Consider the following 23183-nt stretch of genomic DNA (forward strand, 5'->3'; position numbering starts at 1 on the left):
TCCAACAATTATTGTGTTCGTTATGCTATCCATTTTAATATATTTGATTAATAAAAGATACTAACGCACACAAATATTGATTTCTGATACTTAATGTTATCGTAGAATTCATACAGTAAACTTAGTAGAATCGTGTTTATCGAATTTTTTGATATCTCAACCACCTCTCGAAAATATTACTTCACTCTGAAGTAGAAGCGTTCTAGTGAAGTAGAAAGCAATTTCCAATCTGCATACAGACACTGAATTGTATTTCAAATACGAAGAGATTGGAACATCTTATAGTTATTGATCTGCAGTTCACTTCATAGAATAAATATTATAATAAACACCTAACAAATACCAAATATATAGTGAAAATACACTCTTTAAAATTTATATTATATAACACAAAATACATATAATAAAGTTTGAACAATAAACCTATTCAATTTATTGTTTCGAACCCAAAACTCCTAGAATTCATTTGACTAACATAGAAAGTTTTGTTGTTGAGTCTATTATTAATTTATTATTATTATTATCATTATTATTGTAATATTATTAAATATCTATATATAAGATATTTAATAAATAGATTGAAGTGAAAATTAAGGTACCTACACACACTATTTAGATAATTAATTTTGTGTTTGTATTTGTATGTTATATTAATTATCTACTTGAATTGCGTATAGTTACCATAATATATGAAAAACACATTACTGTTTTTATTTAGTACAAATGACTATGTTAATTATTTATAGAGTTCTTGTTTTTTGTCGACATAATCTATAAGCATATCGGTGGTTAGATATCTTATCCCTATATATTATAAATGTAAAAGTAAGGATGTTTGTTTGTTTGTTTGTTAAGCTTTCACGCCAAAACTAGCGAATGGTTTTTAATGAAACTGTACAGCAATCTAGCTCATACATCAGAATGACATATGAGCTATAAATTATAAAGATATAGGAATTAAAAAAAAAAAAATTAAATTTAATCTGACATTTACTATTTGAAATTTGTACAGAAATCTTTAATTTATGGTTCAAAATAATGATCACAGATGGAGCAAAATGATCATCATTTTGAACCATTAATTAAAGATTTCTGTACAAAAAAATAATAAATGTCAAACAAATCATGGCCACCTTTTCTGACATACTTAATCAATTATGACTATTTTAAAATTTAATAAACGGTCCGAAACATCGGACAAAATTTTATTTTATTATAAAATTAATATATTATTCTTGTAATATTTTGATTGAAAGCAGCCAATTGTAAGAATTATTTAAAAACAAGGAAAAGCTTTAGTTTCTTAACTTCACTAATTTGGCTTTATTTATTTCTTTATTTTATTTATTTGATTATGTGAACAATTTGAATAATTATACGATTTTATCATGCGATTTTTGTGATTTTTGAGGTTTTATTGCACTTGCACTTGAACGCAAACGGTTTACCCAAGGGTGTGGGCCTTCTCGAATTTTAATGGATATGTAGCCTTTACCAATCCTAGGAACACCTTAAGGTCTTGCCTTGTGAAAAAATTTTTGAGAAAACTCCAAAAAAAGGTTTTCCCTAGGGTGTGGGCCTTCTCTAATTTTACCTCAATATTTTTATTTTTTAAAAACCATTTTTTTGGAATCAGGGACCCTCAAAACGTCTATTTCCGTTGAAACCCCGATATCGATTTTTTTTCGATCACAATACTTTATTATATTTATAATATAATAAAGTGAAAAATTAGAAACTGTGCATATCTTTTAGCTGCGTAAAACAATCCCTTAAAGTGTTATGAATCCCTTTACGTGAGATCAAGAGAGGTGGAGGCTATAAAGTGGTGGTTTACTTGGTTTTACCTTTAAGCCCAGTGAAGCGGGTATCAATCTAGTTATACAATACGTATGTATCAATCCTCCCTATCTCAAAACAATTAAAAATTCCTCATACAAGAGCCGCGTAATCTTAGCAAACTGAAATCAAGGAAGAAAACACAAAATATATCATCACAAAAATAGGTTTATTTAATATGTTTGTCCATTTATATGGTAAAGTGTTGATAGTAAGAAAGTAAAGACAGCTGGCAGTTTACGGTTTTTAAAATGAAATACTCGACGAAAAAATAACGCGTTTTTATTGTTGGAGAAGGTTATAAAAAAATGTTTAAGCCTTGTAGCACGATTTTCGTATGAACAATGATTGAAATAGTGATTTAGTTACAACAAATGTAAAAAGACAAATTTCGAAATATTCCATCATGATAGACTGCCAAAATCATGAGGTCTAATATTATTGAATTTTTTCCCATGGAGTTTTTTGATGTCTAAGACTTCTGACAAAAAATTTGCGGCCACTCACGCCTTGAGGGAGAAAATTGAGGTCTGTATCACAAAATGTCGACAAATAAACTTTATGCCATCAAGATCTTGGAATTTTACCGGATAAGCTATAAATTTTACGAGATAGGCTATTCTATACATAACTTTATACTGCAAGTTTTATTGATTAATAAAAAATTTACAACTTTTATTTAAAAAACCTAATGCACAGTTAAAATCACTTCGCTTACCTTTTCAAAAAAGTTTCTATTTTTATCCAATAGTGTTTAGTACCCATTGATTATTTATATTATTTTCTATAAATAATTCGATCTCTAATCATTTGTTCTACTTGATTGTCACCTTTGTACAGCTTCCCTTGAGTCTATGGTATCTGTCCTAATAGTAATTTTTTTCGTCACTGAATTCAACAAGTATCATTTAAATGGGTAAATTTGAACCCAAGAAACGAAAATTCAGTCAAAAGCGTAACAATTATAATTCAAACCAAATTCTAGGGGATATTTGTAATTTTCGGGTCGAAATTTATTTTTAACAAAATTGGAGAATTATTATATTAGTTCAAATTTTTGGTACCCTTTTTAATTTTGAAAAATTGAGAAAAAAAATTTGTCACTGAATTCGACAAGGATCTAAGTAAATTGGATTCAAGAAAAACGAAAATCAGATGAAAATGTAACACCGAACTCTTCTCGGCAGATATATCAATACGTATTTATTTATTTTCCCCATCCCTTGAAACACAATAATTTACGTTTATGCGTAAAAAGACAAAACATGTTTTGGGCTTTTTAAAGAAAATACTTAAATGAACATTAAGAGATGGTTCTTGCTCCTAATTACGTTATTATTGAACGCTAAATAGCTAAGGTTACATGTACACAGCTCCAATGATCAAATAGTATGCAAATATGAAACTTGGCTTTTGGTTATTTCAAGGGCTAGCACATTTGTAAGTATTGTTGGTCACGATGGCAAAATGACCTTGTGTCATTTTGAGTTTCAAGACATTATACCAACTAGCGAAATGAAATGTTTAATGTGTAGAGTTCTTTTGGCGTACTATCTTTTGAAATTAAAGTGCCTATGCTCAATGACTGACATGGTCTTTAAAAAACAAAATTCAGATATTCAATTCATTCTAATGGACTAATATTGTTGTTGAAGACATCAATTTTGCACATATATTGACCTATTTGCAAATAATCTGCTTAACTACTTGTCAGAAATTAGCGAGATAATAAGAGTACCTATAACACTTAATACTTTTGCTTAGCGTTTATGATTTTTACCTGTGGAGCACCACATTAAGTCCAATCAAAAAAATTTGTCCATTGTTTCAAAGTGAAGTAGTTTGTCGTATGTAAAATTATATTTAAATCTTTTGAGAAAAATTTTTTGTATCTTAATCAGCTAATCTTATTAAGGACTCAGATTAAAAATTAATAAATAAATTCGAAAAGTTATTTCCTGATATTAAAAAAAGGTCCCTTGACATTTGAAACACCTGTATATATGATTTGAATATTTACGAACTTCAAAAGCCTAAGAAGAAATTGATTGGTTAAGAAATTTTGCTAAACTGGAATTAAAATTTTAATATTATGTTTAAAGTTTTAATATTATATTTAATTTGGATTTAATAAATAATCTAAGTATAACTTATTATTTTTTCTGCTAAAATATTATTTATATTATATTATTATAAATAATTTTTATTAAATTGCTTTTTCAAAACATCTTGTGAATAAAATTTAGAATGTGAATAAATATTTTTAATAAATTATTATTTTGCTATATTCCTTTGATTTATTTAAAAATATTTTGGTTTGCTTTAATTAGAAAAAATGTAAACTTTGTACACTCAACAAAAATTTCAAAGTTAATATATTTAAAAATAAATATATGCAATAAATTTAACAAAAGACAAAACTATGTTTAAAAATAACGATGATGAATAATAACAAAGACAAAATTATGACAAATAATTTCAGAAATTTTGTAAATTACTAAAATGAATAATTTTGTTTACAAATAATAAGTTTAAGAATAAAATTTCAAACAAAAAAAGTCACCTTCAATTAACAATATCCAAATCAAAATTGATGAATGCCATTTCCATATGTCCTTATACCACCAAAAAGGCATTTTTTTTAGTATCTAGAAGTAAACTAACCAAAATAAAACTATCAAATTTAAATACGAATCACAACCGATTTTTTAAATACTGTTTGTTGATTTTCACAATAACACTGTATTTTGAAACACATATTTGTAGAAAAAACAGTAAATTTTTATTTTACATTTATAACACAAGTTGCATGTCACAGTTTCCACTACATATAAACAAATGAATCAAATTGAAGAATAAAAAACTTTATCACAATTTCGATAATTTTTATTTTGACAACAATGTCCGTATATTATTATTATATAAAATGTATATATGTACGTGAATGAAACGGAATCGGTTTAAATTAATGATGCTCGGGTGTTTCGTGAATTTTCGAATACGTTTTACCGCACACACGAACGAACGATATGTTATGCTTGTACTATGTTTTAGGTATATAGAACAGAATTTTATATATATATATATATATTGTACTCGACAATGTTTCATTCGATATGAGCGCTAGAAATGTACTGCGAGTCGGTTGTTCTACACATTTTCGGATAACCCTACCAGTGAATTCTATCTCACTTTAAATATATATTCGATCGTTTTACAGGACAGATCACATATATATCTCTTACAACAATATCAAATATTCAATATATATATGTATATACATATATACCTACATATATATATATATATATATATATATATATATATATATATATATATATATATATATATATCTATATTCCCTTTTTCAAAATCATTTATCCTAATAATGAAAAATTATTTTAAATGAAAGCCTATGTCCTTTTTTTATATATGTATATATATATATAATTTTTATTATCTATATAAAAATCCATAAAAAATTACTTATTATTTAGCCAGTTTATTTATCTTGTATTTATTGCTTCCTATAATATAAGGCCAAAATAGTTTCTACTTATTAAGCGGCCTGATATGGGTCAAACCTAATTAAAAACGTTCGTAATTTTTCTTCAAACTTGAAAGAAAAATTAAAAAAACAAAAATTAAAATTTCATTTATATTACGTAAAAATTACGTTCGTTTTTTTATTGCGATTATTTTTCTTTATTTGTTCATGCGTTATTGTTCAGCATTAACGCTTCATTAATTTTGACTTTCATTTTGTTAAGGCCTTCAATCAATTCAGGTCGCTTCTGACAAATGAAAATATTTCAAATAGAACAAAAATGCGGGTGCAAAAATGCTATGTGTGGCCTTTTTTATTGTATGAATGGGAATGGACTGTGAACAAAAGAAGAGAAAAGCTTCTGGAGCAGCGCAGATGTGGTTTTATGGACGAAGTGTCGTATTTCATGGACCAAACACATTTCCAATGACAAAGTGCTAAAACTGTTTGGTATTAATCGTGAATTAGTAGGAACTATAAGAGAAAGTTAACTTAATTTAATGTTATGACGCTTTTTGTGTTACTTCGTTCTTCGCTGCTTGGATTGGAACCCCCAACCTCCCAGCCAGTGTTCGAACAAGTAAGAACGCCTGATCTCACACGGCTACTGAGCTAGTTAATTTGTGTATGAACTTAATGGAATCTTTTATTCAAATTATCCTGCAACATTTCCGGAAGTTATAACTATGTTAAATTTTGCAAACGTATTCAGAATGACAATAGCTGTGACAATACATTTAATTGATAATAATAACAAAAGCCATAACTATGATGGAGGTGCCAGAAGATTAAATATTTGATGGGGATAAGGTGTTGAAGTTTTTCAAATTTAAATTTGAAAATTATAGTTCAAAAAACCTAAAACTTCCTTACTTAATTAAATTCTAAAAAGTAAAAGTACAATCTAAACATTGCGTTAAAGTACGTTATATATATTGTTATCACTAAACTAAAAAAACACGCTTAAGTGTGATCTAACACGTATTGCGAACTCTTCGTAAGAAAGGCATAATAATTAAAATTATTTTGACTAAGAAATAACATAAAAAAACGTTATTGCTTTCCAATAAAAATTAATATTTAAACATATTTTCAGCTTTATGAACCCACGCACACCAAGCTTCTTTTGTTCATATAGGTTTAAACAGTCAAGACATGAATTTTAATAATTAGTTTAAACATGAATTTGCCTTTTGGTTAAAATTACTTGAAACTGTAAACACAGGACGGTATTGTCATTCCGATCAGCAGCCAAATCCTCTGAAACAATTTATTTCGGAAAAATATCCTTAAAAAGCAAAAAACCGAGTTTTGTATTTGTAAATGAATCAACCATATGACTTATTATAGCTGAATACATGTTACTTCGGGAACTCGAGGGCAAAAACCGTCGTTATGAGGGCAAGAACCTTGCCATTAAAACATCCAAAAATGATTGTTAAGTATTTTCACATAAACAGAAATAATTGTTTATTTACTAGTATTAAGCTAAATACGTATTTACCTATCTAGACGAAGATATTATAAAAGGGGATACCTTTAAACTTAAATTAAAATAATATTATTTTTGAATCACTAGGACACAAATATCCACTTAAAAATATGAATCGAAATTTCAGTGTTCAAAATAATTGACTGTACGTAGTCAAATCTGTATTTGCTTGTCTAGGTGAAGGTGTACAAGATTTATATTAAAAACTACAAGTTTGGCATTTCGACTGGAATTTTGTTTTCTTTGGGTTTTTAAATTAGGTACTTATTTAACTGGTTATTGGCAGACTTCCGAACATTCAAGACAGTAAAAAAATTTCACCAATTTTAATAGTAATCATATTTTAAGTCATTTAGATTTAAAAATTGCAAAAATCCATTTTTGAAATTTAATTTAAATTCAGGTTTTCAAAAATTAGTACTTCTCTGCCTAGACGAGGTTTTTCGAATTTTTAGGGATAACCTTTAAACGATTAGTTCGAAATGGATCTTGCCCATTCATACGTTACTACAGAACAATAAATGACTGAAATATTCATATTGAAGAATGATACTCGGTTTTTGACCATTTTTAGGGCTGTAGTTCTGAAAAGAATGGTATATTATGTTTCCTTCTAATTGGAGTTTCGATCGGTATTGCTATCTAGAGTTATCTAGAGTTTTGAGAAATTTTACGAAAAGCCAATTCCAACATTATCTTTGCGAGATTTAAGTCTGTAGATATAGATACATTGCTCGAGCATCTAGATTAGTATAATATAAATATTTATTATCTATGATCTAGATACAGACACTCAAGTAGTATTTACATATTAGGGCAAAATAAATTTTAATATATTAGAACTAACGCTCCATTATTTTATTTATTATCTTTCTTTTTGTTTCAAACAAAAAAATTTACACTTTTTTTTTCTAAAATATATAGATTCGAAGTTGTTAAATATTAAAGTTGGTAATATGTAAAGTTGTTGGTATGTTATTTACTGGTCCACCCGGTTAACTCAGATAAATTATTTTAAATGACCTAAATTTAATAAAATAGTTCTTCACTAAAATCAAATGATTGTATATTAATTAAATTTTCAACGAAAAGTATTTCTATTACGTTATGTGCAATGAGAATAATACAAAACGCTTTTCAACTTCAATCAAAATTATAAAAATTCCGCTTTATTTTTAACACTGTAAGTATTTTTGGTCAATTAAAAAAATATACTTCGATAATGTTTCTATTAACCGATTTACTATTATTGAAAAGTAATTGATAGAAAAATGTACTTCTATGTCGAATTTTATAATGTTTGTCAAGTGACCATTAAATAAATATTGTCTATACACTTCAGAAAAAAAGGATTATAGTTAATGTAAGGAAATACTACGAATGGAAAAAGGTTAAAAGCTTTCCAAATGTAAAAAAAATTCTTGACCAAAATACAAATTCGTTACTGGACACTTCAAAAAAAATTTTTTGAAACAATTTCATTGTAACTAATCAAAACATTTGAAACAAAAACTTTTCAAGGCACAAAGCTTTACTGTACTAAAAAGCAAATAATAAATTTTTTCTTTGAGCAACCCATTGATTTAGGCATAATTGAAGAGTTTATGTACAAAATGATAAAGAAATTGGAACCGTCTTTTTTTATTTATTGTATTGGTGGTGAGTACCTCAAGCTTTTATATTTAGTTACTAATATGAGTAAGTGATGAAAAAGAATTAATGTTTTTATTTTTAAAGGCAATAATAGCTCGTACATAATTAATTTAGTTTTTCGTTTCAGTACGTTTGTCTTACGACTATCGAATCATAGCGAAGTGTCTTATTTTTAAATACAATGTTGGGCCAGGAAGACAGGCTGACATCCGAAGTTAGTTCTATTAAACTGCCACTCTTGCTGAGTATATGGTAGAAATACTTTGTGTAGAAAGTGTTGAATATCAATGGGAGATTATTTTTTTTATATACTTGCTAAATTTTAAAAAGCAAAAACATTTTTGTAGAATGTAATAATCTCCTTGTTTTTTAACATTTGTGTCCAAATTTATCGTGTTTGGTATAAAAAATAACCATTTTTCGTTTCATAAACTTTTGCATATTTTTTGTTTGTTATTTGAAATCTTTGAAAGCTTTGAAACAAATTTTTAATCAAAAAATTTTCTCCCGCTAATTTACTCTTTTGATCTTCGTAATATTATCGGATGATTTTGGTATGAAATAAAATCAATTACTCAATCGACTCGCTATTTGAAGCTACTTGCAAGTTTTCCCTATCTTTTATGGTTTTTAAGATAATGGAAACTTAATGGTTTAGGCTAATTTATTTATTTTTTCATAAGAAACATGTTTTGCATTTAAGGTTTTTCACGGTTTACAAGATAAGTCCGACGGGAACATGATGCAATTGGTATATAAACTTCAAGACACTTCTAACATCCCGAACACATTTTACTTTAAGAATTTCGGCTCGATATTTTCTTTCACTTTTTCGTCAGAATGTTGATGGAATAACAAACACACAGATAGATGAACCAACGGAAATGTAATAATTAGGAGATTTCATGAGCACGTATGCTACAAATTTGTTTTGTAGCATCAATATTTCTAGTAGACTACTACTACCAGGAATCATGTTGAAAAAGATCATCAGTTTTGTGCGGTACAGGGTGAGTATGGGTGAGAATTGAATGTCACACCCCTTAACGTTTCATCCCTGCAAATTTGCACGGCGATGCTGAATACTGACTCTGCATAAGTATTCGAAGTGAATTAGATAGAAAGTTCTAGATAATTTTAGCTAAATTTAAGCTTTTTGGAAAAAACAATTATTTTTATATAAAAAAAGCTAAAGTGGCAATAATGTAAAGAGAAATAATATTATCATAAACAAATTGTTATTACTGCAAAAATTGCTCCCCTATTAAAATAAAAATAAAAATCTTGTTAAACTAAATTCGAAACACATTATACCATGAAGAAGATAGCTAGAAAATTATATTCTTAATGTTATCGACAATAATAAGTTATAGAAATATATATTTATTTGTATAAATTCATTAAAATCGATTTCTGTGTATTTTCACATTAAAGTGCTATAGTCTGAAACAAACGTACCGATGTACACATTGAGTGAATTAATGTTTTTATGTTACCTAATCAGATATCAAAATAATTGTATACCTAAATATCTGAAGTGAGGTGTAAAGAGGCTTCGATTTCTTTATGTACTCCTGTTTGTATGACTTAATAATTCTTTTAAAATCAATTTTACTTTTGATTGCTATCAAATGCACACATTATAATTTATTACATAAATAGATAGGCAACCCTACTAAACACGAAATGTTGCCCAAAAACCCCCTGGAGTAAGGCACTTACAGTAAACAATTTTTTTTTAAATGGCAGGAATTAGGTACTATTTGAATTGTTTCTATTCATTTTATCATCAAGCACTTAAATAATGTCACTACGCAAATGGTCCACAAAATGTTAATAAACGCAATCAATTGAGAATACACACAAAGAAACTTAACGAATTTTGACGACATGAAAAGTAATTTTGAAAGACGTATTGTTTATTTATTTAAAAATATATAAAATATTGTTTCCCCAACAACCATTGAAATGGGTAAATTATTATCCAAACTAATAGATGCAATTCCACGATTATAATGTCTAGAGCCACTTGGAGTAAGGCACCTCCAGAAAACTAAAATAGTAAAAATTTTTCAGGGAGTACGCCAAAAAAATCAATTAATTTGTCAGAAAACTACTAAAACGGCAAATTTAAAATTGAAAAACAAAGCGAAAAATTTCAATTACCAAACTTCTTTAGGTTAACAACCTTTTTTAGGTAAACAACAAGCACATCAATTTTAACAAGTAAAAATCAACTTTAGAATTCACTTTAGAAAAAACTGTTCAGGAATTTCAAAGATTTTTCTGTTTTTTGGCTTTAAAAATTGTCGGTTTGGGGTTTTTCAATACATAAAATTTTTTTCGAAAACGCCGATTTAGAAAAAAAATTGAATTCTGATCCTTAAATACAATTTCTGTTTGTGAATTTCTTTCAAATAGACCGTGGGACAGAAAGGGAGCTTTGTAAAATGATTAGTACAAACTTCGTAAATGGCTTCCTTTTGGTGAATCTACCAAGCTTCTCTCTAAGACTTTTTTCGAAAGTGTTGCGTTCTCAAATTAGCACGATTGTGTCATATTTAAGCTATCGGTCTGACAAAACGCAGCAGAGAATTTGCCGGACACTATGATCACTTGATAACATTAGTAATTACTTAACAATTCAGCAAAAAAGAAGGCAAAAATACTTAAGTTTGCCATGTTCGGGGTGGTAGACAAGCTCATCAGTGCATTATTTCTGCCGGACAAAATATTATGTTTAATAATTATGAATGTTATCAAGTGGTCATGGTGTCCGACAAATTCTCTGCTGCGTTTTTTTCAGACTGCTAGCTTAAATATGACGTTATCGTGCTCATTTGAGAACGCAGCTCTTTCGAAAAAAGTCGTAGAGAGTTTGGTAGAGTGTTTGCATCCCCACGTTCTAAAGTATTTACAAAATATTTGGTTATATCATTCGCTCGATAACTCAAAAATTGCAACTGATTAAAATTATTTTTGCAATGGCTGTTTATGTATCTTCTTATTTGATATTCATTAATTTGCAACTTATAACGCATTGGAATTTTATCCGGTACGTCCGCAACGAAGCATTTTTTTAAATTATTTTTCTATAAACAAAATATTTAAAATGCGTTTAAAAGAAGCTATAAACGAAGTTTCAAATCTATGGTTATAAATCTATCCAATGAGTCACACCTATTGTAGACCAGAAGAATCTAGCTCAAGTACCATCTTGTCATAACTTCAGATATGTTTTAATTTAATATTTAAGTTAGCTGCTTTTCCGTTTGATTTAATATTTAATATTTATTATTTCCCCAATTGGTCCCGTCCTCTTCTCTAGATTAAGTCGGCACTATTAATTAAAAAGTGTATGCTATTTGTTTTATTAATATACATAATGCAAATAAATATTAAATAGTAACATGTATTTGTTGATGTTTATTGTACCTGTCTAGTCAAATTTTAATACATCGGGTGTCACAAAAGTTACAGGCTGTCCAAGATCTTCAATTTTTAGTTTTTTACGGGCAGATAATCCTAAATTTGAACTTGAAACTAGCTAAGAACACTCGCCATTAAATTGCCTTTCAAAAAAAAACCAAAAAATCAAAATAGGTCCATCCGTTTAGGCGCTTCGATGCGACAGACAGACAAACACGCACACATAGCGGTCCCCTATGTGTGTGTAACTTACAACTCCCCCTTTTTTAGCTCGGGGATTAAAAAAGTGAGGCTGACTTCGTAAATAGGTCCATTGGGGAAGGTTGCAACATAGGTCTATTGAGGAAGCAAATTAGATCAAAATTCTAGCTAAAAGTATACAGTGAATGGATATTGACCCATCTTTTCCCGTGCTTTTCTTTAGGTAGAGTTTTGCATGCGATTTATTCCGTTCCTATTTGGGTGATAAAATAAATGTTTTTTAAATAAAATATGTTTTCTTTTATGTCGGGTTTTACTCGAGTCAACAATACAAAGTATTGTTGATTTAGAATTTATTTAGATTTAGTTCTGTTCATTTAGAATTTTTAAGTTGACTTTTATAGGTTCATAGCAATCTTATACCATTTTCATACTTCTTTACTGAAATGTGGATTACTGGTGAAGAAAAATTTGATAATTAAGAAATAGTGCTTAACTGTGGCTCGAGTTTTTCAATCAAACTAGTGTTTTCCATAATACTGAATCCCTGTTGGACATATCGAAGACGCAGCCTTCTTATAACGACGTCTAACTCGGTAAAAGTTTCACACGACTTCTACTATACTACTACTATAGATAGCACTTCTTCCCTAACAATTTTAAATTCATCTTTTAACACTGGAGAATCATTTATTTAAATTATTCCAAGAAGTTTTAAAGCATTGACTGTCTTGCTCTAAAATTAGAGTCGTCTTTCACCCATCTGCCAACCGAATGAAATTTTTTATAAAATATAAAATGTTAACAAATATCCTTGCAATGAGTTGCCCTACAAAAAAGAGGTCAACACGTATATATAAGTTGATAATAGTAATTTTGTTTATCTGTTAATTCATTGAATCGCCTATGTAAAAAGATAATTTTGTTGCAAATACGGTGGTAATATGATTGTCCACAAAATATCAGTCAAAAAATAAAGTTTACAAGCTTTCCATGTTTGGATATTTATATTAAATGTAGTCATATTTTTTTAGGCAACCCATTACGGGGATTTTTGGTAATATTTTACATTTCATAAAAAATAACTGTAAATCGGTAAACAGATAGGTGAAGGTCGACTCTCATTCGGACCTTGTACTATATATTTTGTGATTTTCAATCCAATATAAATACAGTAAAAATCGGTTATACCTACATCGAAGGGGATAACAATTATTGTTATTATTTTAACAAAAAAACTATGTGCACAAGCACACATGTTGGTCGTTATAGCTAATTAATTTCAAGGAAAATTGGTCGCTATAAATAATGAATTTGATAAGATTAAAAATATTGTTCATAAGATTGAAAATAGTAATTTAATCGCCGTTTTGTTTAGTTGAAAAAAGAATGTACATAAAACAAAAGTATGCTTGTGCAAGTTTTGGTCGAATATTTTGGCATAAAATTTCAATGAACAGTGGTCGCTATAACTGAGATTGTCAAATATGTGTATAAAGAGAATCGGTCGGGACTTCTTCATACATCGTTATAGCCGGTTCGTTACCATGTCGCTATAGACAGTTAAGACTCAATTTCAAAAAATATTTTCATATTTTCTGATTTTTCCTCAATGTTGCGCTGCAACAAGCTATTATCCACTTTCTCAAACATATTGGAATGTTCGCAGAATATTGAATTAAAAATATACTTAAGTATCTTTTATTTTCACATTTACCAACAAAACATTTCAGTTTATTTTTTGTGTGTTTCTATGATACCTATTATCATCTTAACAAAATGTTCAAAACGATTTCCGTTATCGATAAGTATTTTATATGACAATATCAACAACATCATCATATAATAAAGAAAAACGACAGACTATTCACTCGTCGTCTTCGGCATCAAAATACACATACAGAAAGTATATGTATGGGTGTATCTGTTTGTGGATCGAAAAGAGAGAGGTATGCTTTTGTTGAACGGAAAACCAATACTATAATAAACACCCTTTGTGCTATGATTACTACCAATAGTAGGTATCATCATACATGTAACAACGGCATACCTTTCTGTAACAGTTAACAGTGAAAAAAATATTTTTTAAAGAGAATTTGTAAATATTATTCCAAAAAATATCTAAGAGTATTTAAGTTTCGAAAATTTAAAATATTTTAAATTGCAAACTACTTGGACACAGCCTCTAAATGCTTGGATACAATGGAGTATTATACAATGTTTTTAAACATACTTTCCCAAACAAGTTCGATGTAGGAATGTGTTATAAAATCGTTAAGTACGCCCTGAAAGACTATTTAAACATTTTAAGGAACATTCTAGTGGGAAAAGACACTTTGCTAATAGTTTCCACTAAAAATCAATTTAGATGATTAAAACTTTGTATGCAGTATGAATTAGTGTCAGGGAAGTATTTTGGAAGTGTGCGATTTCCCTGCGCTTTATCTCCTTCTTCTATGTCGAAATATTACGGATTTTCGCATTTTTTCTTAATTCTAATGCCTGTCCAAAGTTAGAAGATTTAATTTCTAGATCATAATTTAGTCAATATACTGCCATTATGAGGTGTCAATTTTTCAACTCTCTTTTTTTTAATGCCGAAATAATGCCATCTATTACGGGTTTTAAATCTTTACTTGCCTCCACAGACTCATAAGACATTAAAAGACAAAAATTCCATTACATTAAAAAGCATCTTATAAATAGCATCTCATAAGAGATGCATGACCTTAGTGATCTGTAGCTTACAGTTATTTTTCTTAAAATTTTATCAAAATGTACAAATGTCTGATTCATGTTATATTTTTTTTCTCTTATATAAAATCGCCTCTTAAGGCGTGCTTTCCACTACACGGACAAAAAAAACAAAACTCAAACTAAAACAAGTGAAAACAAACAATTGACTGATTTAATTGTTGAAATACCATGTATACACAGTGTTCATTGCTCTGTCACATAACACACATGCATCTCTCACTTATATAACTCTAAACGTCTAAATGGCCGAGCGGTCTAAGGCGTTAGAATTTGACCGTTTATCTATTAAGACTTACGTTGCGGGTACGAATCCAGACAGCGGCAAGTAACCGCATCCACCCACACCAAATGTAATTGTAAAAATGTATAATAAAGAATAAATAAAGATTAACGAATAATTATGTGGGTGGCTTCTGTTATAGGCGCATATATCAGGAAACGGAAGTTAAACCCCATGATTATTATTATTACATAACTGATATTTTCCATATCATACATTCTATACAATTTGCACATAATTTGTACTTTCACGGGTAAACAGTGATGATTACGAAAAAATGTTTCAGGCAAAAGTTGCTTATTTCTTTAGACGACACATTTTTAACACATAAACTTTTGTTCTATCTCTAACGGTTTAGAAGATGGGTCTCACAGACTCAAGACCCAATTGACCTATGTGGCTCATTCACGAACTCGACTTCACTTTTTACGTCCTGAGCACGTTATGTTAAATTTAAACTTGATATATTTTTTCGTTTTTGAGTTATCGTGATATAAACGGACAAACAGACGACAGACAGGCGATTGACAGACGACAGACAGACGACAGACAGACGACAGACAGACGACAGACAGACGACAGACAGACGACAGACAGACGACAGACAGACGACAGACAGACGACAGACAGATGACAGATAGACAACCGTAAATGGACTAATTAGGTGATTTTATGAATACCTATACCAAAATTTTGATTATAGCATCAATATTTTTAAGCGTTACAAACTTGGGACTAAACAAATACTGGCGTATTTTGTTAGAGTTATTTGAGGTTGGTTTTGTTTTTTCGTTTAGTGAAAAGCTGGCATAATATGAAATTAAAGCCTTTTAGCCATTGTTGTGAAGTCACATGTTCAAAAAATGTGTCATGTCTCGCACATGTCACACTGAGTTTACCAAATGAATAATCTAACTTTGAATTCACTTATATTCAATTTCTGTAAATTAATTATTTTACTTCTATTAATTACTACCCATGTTTCTCAGGCATATTTTTAAAACTATATTGTCATTTTTTGTTTTTCTCTGCGACTTCACTTTTGTAAATTTGTACTTTATATCCATATAGACTTTCATTTTATAGTCAGTATAATGTCTACGTCGGTAAAGATTGGTACATAATGAATGATTCTGAAAAATTTCGTTTCCTGTGAAAATATTATACCGAATTTGGGTATCTTGTCGATCAAGTATCAATTTTTATAAGTTCAACATTTATAATATTGGTAACTAACTAACAAGTATACCATATACTCATGGAGAGGAGCATTAAAATTTCCTGAAAAGTTTGATGTGAACATTGAAACCTCAAACTCTAAAATTTTCTAAAGAAGTATAGAAGAAAGTGTTCTCAGCAAGAAAACATTTAAAAAAACAATTTTTATACGTAATATTTATTACTAAAGTCAAAAGTTAAGGTTGAACGATTGTTGAGATATTGAACTCCAGAGTTTCAAATAATTTCTTTTCTTGCTAATTATTTAGTAGTAGAAACTTTGAAATGCTATGAAATTCGGTAAGCAGCCTCTTTATAACATTATGACAGTAGTCCTAAATGATATTTGACTATATGTATTATTCTAGAATTCAGTCTCCGGTTGATCGGCAGTGATACAAAAAAATTTTTTTTCATGATCTCTGTTAGATTATTTTCTTTTAACGATTAAGTAGAATTTTTTGTAATAACGCGCCTGCACTAGTCTATAAAAAATTATAATCTAACAGGTATTTGGATTTTTGGTTAAATCTCACTAAACGATTGTAAAATTTGTCAGTTTATTAAACGAGGCGTTATGATTTTCATCTAAATACCAATAAAAATATCATTCATAATATAATAAATAAAAATCAACAACCTCTATAAGATACCGTTAGTTAAGGTTATATGGAACGATAACAAGATCGAACGTTTGTTTTCTACTCGGAATCTGACACTGTAAACATTTTATAGTTGTTATGCTTGGATGTGTGAGTGGGTAGTTCATCTGCGTGTGTATATGTATGGCTTTGAAAACCATTTGTCGAATTACTTTGGTTCACAAATACATTATTTCTACTTTTAAAAGCACTTTTATAGACATTAATAGAAGATGGAGTATCCATTTAATGCGATACACATTTTCCCTGTAGGTATCTATATTGGCAATATATCTGTTTATATTTTTTTGTTTTTATATTTGATTACAAATTTATAAATAACTAGCTGTTACTCATCGGTCTCGATGGTCAATTGTCTTATAAATAGTGTTTCCCTTCTATTCGTTTAAATTTTTAAGTACCCGCGCTTTCAACCTTCCTTAACTTTAATGTAATTGATTTTCCAAAACATAGAAATCCCCTTAACGACCCATGGTCCCCTCAATTCCATTAAAAAACTGTTTTGGTGTGGTATCTAGAAACTTCTAGAAATAGTCTTTCCGACTCCAAAATAACAATAATTTAAACTACATTATATTATCTTTTTTTTTACTTTTTAGTGCATATTAATTTGTTTTGGAAAGGTTTTCTTTTGAAATCGGTTTTCTTTTTGTTAAAAGAGTTTTTTTTTATTTTGTGATTTTTAGTGAATCTGAAGTACACTAATTTGTCACTCAAAAAAGAATCATCGAAATCGGTTGGTGTGATATTGAGTTATTCGTCCTCTTGTCGTGCATACTTAATGCAAATTTAAGGCTTCTATGGCTTTCTCATGGATGCCGTTGTCAGAACTAGACCAAAATGAAATGGGACCCCACGGGAAGCATAAGCTTTCAAATAGATAGAATCATCAAAATTGGTTCACCCAGTCGAAAGTTCTGAGGTAACACACATTAAAAAAAAATACAGTCGAATTGATAACCTCCTCCTTTTTTGTTTGAAGTCGGTCAAAAATAAAATACAGTCAATTGATATATCTGGCGAAAACTACACACCGATTTTTCGGAATTAAAATTCTCCCTTGTTTCGAAAAAAATATATATCATGTTTTATATGTGATAGGTATTTAATTTCAAGACATGATCTTATCGTACTGTTAGTAATATCGTATATCCGACCAAACTGAATAATAATTTTCTTCAAAACAAGTAAATGCGTTTAATTGATTTTAGTTAGGAAATAATTATACTCTTACTAGTTTCAGTATGAGGTCTGTACATACGAATGTTTGTTTAGATCTCAAAAGCTGTAGAATTTTACGTTTTTTGACTTAAAACTTTTTGTAATTAATTTCACATTGCTAAAAACATTCAGTTTTGCCAGGATAATCCTTTTTTGCTAGCATAATCCTGCGGTCAAGTTCTTATTAACCGGTAATGAGTGATTGTAATGAGCCTTAAAAAAGCGAACTGTTCAATATATTATTATTCATATCAACAAATTATGGAAATTTTATTGTCAATAAATGGAAAATGTTGAAAAATAATACTATTCACACATATAGGGTGAGGAAGGAATTTTTTTGTTTATTTTTTCCATGTGTATAAAACATAAATTCAATAACTATTTCTCAAGGATGTGCACGCTATTTCTAAGAATAAATTTTCCAATTAACAATAGCATAGTTTTTCATTTTAACACTAACTAGCTAAAAGTATAACTCTGTAATGGCTCGCGAATGGTATCATATAAAATAGATATTTCTAAAATAAAATTATACTTCAATTATTGACAAATATTTTTAATTTAATTGTTCCTCAACAAACGTTAAATTCTTTAAAACATCAGGTTGTAAACCAGGATCCATGTTATTATCCGCTGTGAAAATATTCAATTCATTTTTGATTTTAAACTTATGACAAATACAACAAAACCCATCTTTATTAATTTGTAAATCAAACCAACGACGATAACATACATTACATACTTCAAAATTCAAATTCTTTTGAGATATCTCAAAATGTTCTGCATACATTTTAAAATTAATATCATCTTGATAAAGATATAATTCTTCTTGATCTTGTTTTCGTCGTTTCCTATGATCACGCATTAATGATCGATTACGATCACGCTCTTTACGACCCGTCAACGTACAACGTCGTGGCATTTTATTGGTAAAATTACTATTATTTAATAAATAACTTTAAAATTATAATAAGTATAATTAAAATTTTTTCATTACTTTCATTAATATCACTTAAATTTTTAAGTTATTCTACTGTAGAACTGCAAAAATTAGTTGTTTATGTTTTGTTATCACGCTTTTTGTATTTTTCATTATGAAGTTTCTTAATAGTTGAAAGAATCTACAGATGGCCACTCAATTTAAATTAATATTAAATGTAGCCAATTCTTTATTAGTATTAGATGTAGCTCACAGATGGTGCCACTGTCTCTGCATATATATAGATATATATGCATACATAGATGTAATAAATAAAAAATACTGTTGTTTTTTTATTATTTATTATTTATATAATTTTTTCTAAAAATAATGATTGATAACACATCTAGAATAAATATGGAACTACAACATTGCATTTCATGTCTAAATCTTTTGTATTTTTTTTGTAAAGTTTACCACCAAAAAGTTACATTTGAACCTAGTAGAGGCTCGCTTCGCTCGTCTGATAATGGCCTAGACATAATATGTATGAGCGAATTTTAGCAACCCTATACTAAGGACATTTTTAATGCTTTACACCTGTCGATTTTGATTTTTACTTTCAAAATTTCCTTCAAAGCTTCAATGTTTTCAATTTTATGTTTTTTAATACATTTTTGTTCGTGTAAATTTTCAACATTTTAATACTATCAATAATAAGCTTTCAATATTTTCTAACATTCATTGAGCGTGTATCGTCTCATTACGTTTATCAGGCATATAATAGTGAATTTTGGTAAATAGTCGACCTAAAAGCTTCAAGAGCGAATCGAAATATGCTTCACCCTATACATACATTTCATGCCCCATACAAACATACTAAACTTATGAAAAAATAAATAAAAACACACAATATGTGTACTTAATAATTATTATATTTTTATTTTATTTTTTACAACTTAATCTAAAAATTTATGCTACGACACGTTTTTATATTTCCTCGAATATTCTACATACAAACAGACGTGTTGTTATGAGGCGACAAGGATATAATTGCAACAATATACTAATAGTAACGAACGTATAAAATACACTTGCTAAATGAATTGGAAGTATGAAAAAATATTCTTTTTTTATACCGTGTAATTGTAATTTCTCTATCATTTCTTTATTTTAATTTGCAACCAAACAGTTTTGAATTAATTGCTTTGTGAAAATTAGTTTTTTAATAATTCATTATCTTCTTCTCGTAGTTTCATCTCCGGTTTTTTAGGGCTACCAAGCAGATACTTTAACCATATGGGGGCATCAAAACTGATTAAATATTACACTCTTAAAAGTCACGCTCAGAATCACGCTCTTAAAACTATGAGAAAAGAAAATATTTCCATCAGAAATTGTTATAATAGTATCTTGATATTAATTATTAATTGTCAATAATTAATGGGCATTATATAATTTGTTTCCTAGCCTTTTAATAAAGTTGAACTGATTTCGGGCGCATTCTATTTCTAATTTAATTATTCCTTCTCAAATCATATTCTCCAGCTCAAAATAGCCATTCTCGTTTTCTGGAATGCATTAAATAACGATGGTGCTCCCATTTTTCATTTTGTCCTTTTCAAATGTTTGAAAGTTATTAAAATTAACCATTATTTTAGTTTTTCGCTTAATTTCATGTTAATATTGTCTATTATGTTTGTTACATTATTTTCCGAGAACTTGATTGCATCTAATACATCTTGTCAATCCATTTTGTTGGACAATTGGGACACAAAATAAAAGTTTTACTACGCGTTAATGAAAATATTTATTTGTGTTAAATAAAATTTCTAATCATTAAGTTAATATATCTGGACACAAAATAAAAGTTTTACTACTTTTAGCCAGATTTGCCAATCACCAAGCCAATCGGTCACATAGATTGCAAACCAAAATAAAAGAATGAACAATGTTTTTATAAAAAACATTATTAAGTTCTGCAGTTCTGTCCTGCGGACAAAACTGTCAGATCATGTAAAAGATTGCAGAATTTTACTTGACCTGGCAGGTTTTACATTTAAACAAGAAACATTTAAATCAGTCTAAATTTTTCACTTGATAGGACTTTTCTTCACAAATTATTAAAAATATAAAAACTATTGTCACTTAAGACGGTTCTATACACATTTTTCAATGGCGTGATGTCATTATTTGATTGGCGTGAAACTTTATTATTTTTTAAGACTCCTCTTAAACATTCGTAGGTGGGCAAAATGTTAATAAAGAAAAGCGGTTTTTCAGATAAGAATGGTTAAAGTTATAATTGAATTTCAAGCACTGCGATTATACCCTTAACTGTATCGATTTGAAGTTAGGATATGTTATAGGTACCCTGCCCATCTTCCATCTGCCCTGGTTCCTTTTATTTTTCGAAAATCCTGTTAATCGTATTCTAATAATTAGTTGATCCCTTTTGGAACAAAGTCCAATTGCTTGAAAAATAAGAATTATTTTATGATATATCTGGGCATAAAGAGCACTCATACAAGTTATGATTGTAAATTATAAATTCATTTATGCATTTGATTTTAATTTTACTGCATCTGCATTGTCTCATTATTTGATGATTCCATAATGATTATAAATTCAAATTCTGTGAAAGCTCATGTGGCAAAATTCTAAATAATTTTAATTAATATATTAATTAAATTTTAGTGTTTGTGACATGAACTACCTATCAAATTTTTCATTTGCAAAAATAAAAATATTATGAATTGAACATGTTATGTCGATTGCATATAAACAAAAACAATTGATTATATAAATTAATAAAATATTTTTGGTTTGAAAATAAAAGATTCGAATATATAGACGAAAAAATAAAGCACAAAAAATGATGCAAATTCGAAAAATTTGATTAGTTAGTCGGATTTGAATGCGGTTTTCGGCATTCGATTCGTTAGAGCGTCAGGAAATTTTGTGATCTAGTCTGATTAATATAATTTATATGTATTTTATAATTGCATTTTAAATTAACGGTAAATATTAAATTCTCAATTCAGTTAATAGTGATGCAAATGATTCCAAACTTGTTACTCGCGGGGTTTTATGGTCGCTGAACAAGAATATTGTGATGGTCTCAGAGTTACCTGGCCCAAAGATATCCCGTCGCTTCCAAGAGTTTTCAAGAATATTATCAGTCCAAACTCCTTACACGGAGTTTTTTTGCATCGTTTAACACGAATATCGTGACAGAATTGGTTTCAAAGGTACCTGGAGCAACGGTATCCGCGTCACCACCTTATGTTTATCGTTTTCAGGGATCCCAAAAACCTCCTTGTAACAAATTTGGAATGCTTTTAAGACGTATTTCTTCAAAACTCCAAGAGGCGAAGAGAATATCTTCCATAAGGTACCTCTGAAACCAATTCTGTTACGATATTCGTGTTCAACGACCCCAAAACCCCCGTTTAATGAGTTTGGACTGATTATTTGACGAATTTCTCGAAAACTCCAGGAGACGACGAGGATACCGTTGCACCAGATACCTATGAGATCATTTCTGTCACGATATTCGTGTTCAGCGAAACCGTCGTGTAACGAGATTGGACGGATTATATAACAAATTTCCCGAAAACTCCACTAGGCGACAAAGTAACAAAGTACCGTTTACTCTGAGCACGAGGTACCTCGGAGACCAATTCTGTGACGATATTCGTGTTCAGCGACCCCAGGAACCCCCGTGTTTGAAATCATTTTCGTCACTATTAACCGGATTGTGAATTTAATATTTACGGTCAATTTAAAATGCAATTATAAAATGCATATTAATTATGCTCATTGCTTATTTTTAATTTCTTTTAAATTAGACTAGGTCACAAAATTACTGCTCAAATTTTGCGAATTTTATTCCTTTGCTTCTTCGTTTCATACTATATACAATCGACATGACATGCGCAAATTACACAAATAAAAATACA

General features: G+C 28.9%; 1 protein-coding gene across 1 annotated transcript in view; it reads right to left on the reverse strand.

Moving 5' to 3' along the window:
- The window catches only part of LOC123303002, a 107126-nt gene extending 102651 nt beyond the window's left edge, over positions 1-4475 (reverse strand). Inside the window, exon 1 of the mRNA XM_044886133.1 lies at positions 4403-4475. Within this exon, the coding sequence (XP_044742068.1) occupies positions 4403-4475 (73 nt within the window). The remainder of the gene's footprint in view (positions 1-4402) is intronic.
- Between the last annotated feature and the right edge of the window lie 18708 nt (positions 4476-23183).

The sequence above is a fragment of the Chrysoperla carnea genome, chromosome 1 (assembly GCF_905475395.1).
Source record: "Chrysoperla carnea chromosome 1, inChrCarn1.1, whole genome shotgun sequence".
NCBI classification, from domain to species: domain Eukaryota; kingdom Metazoa; phylum Arthropoda; class Insecta; order Neuroptera; family Chrysopidae; genus Chrysoperla; species Chrysoperla carnea.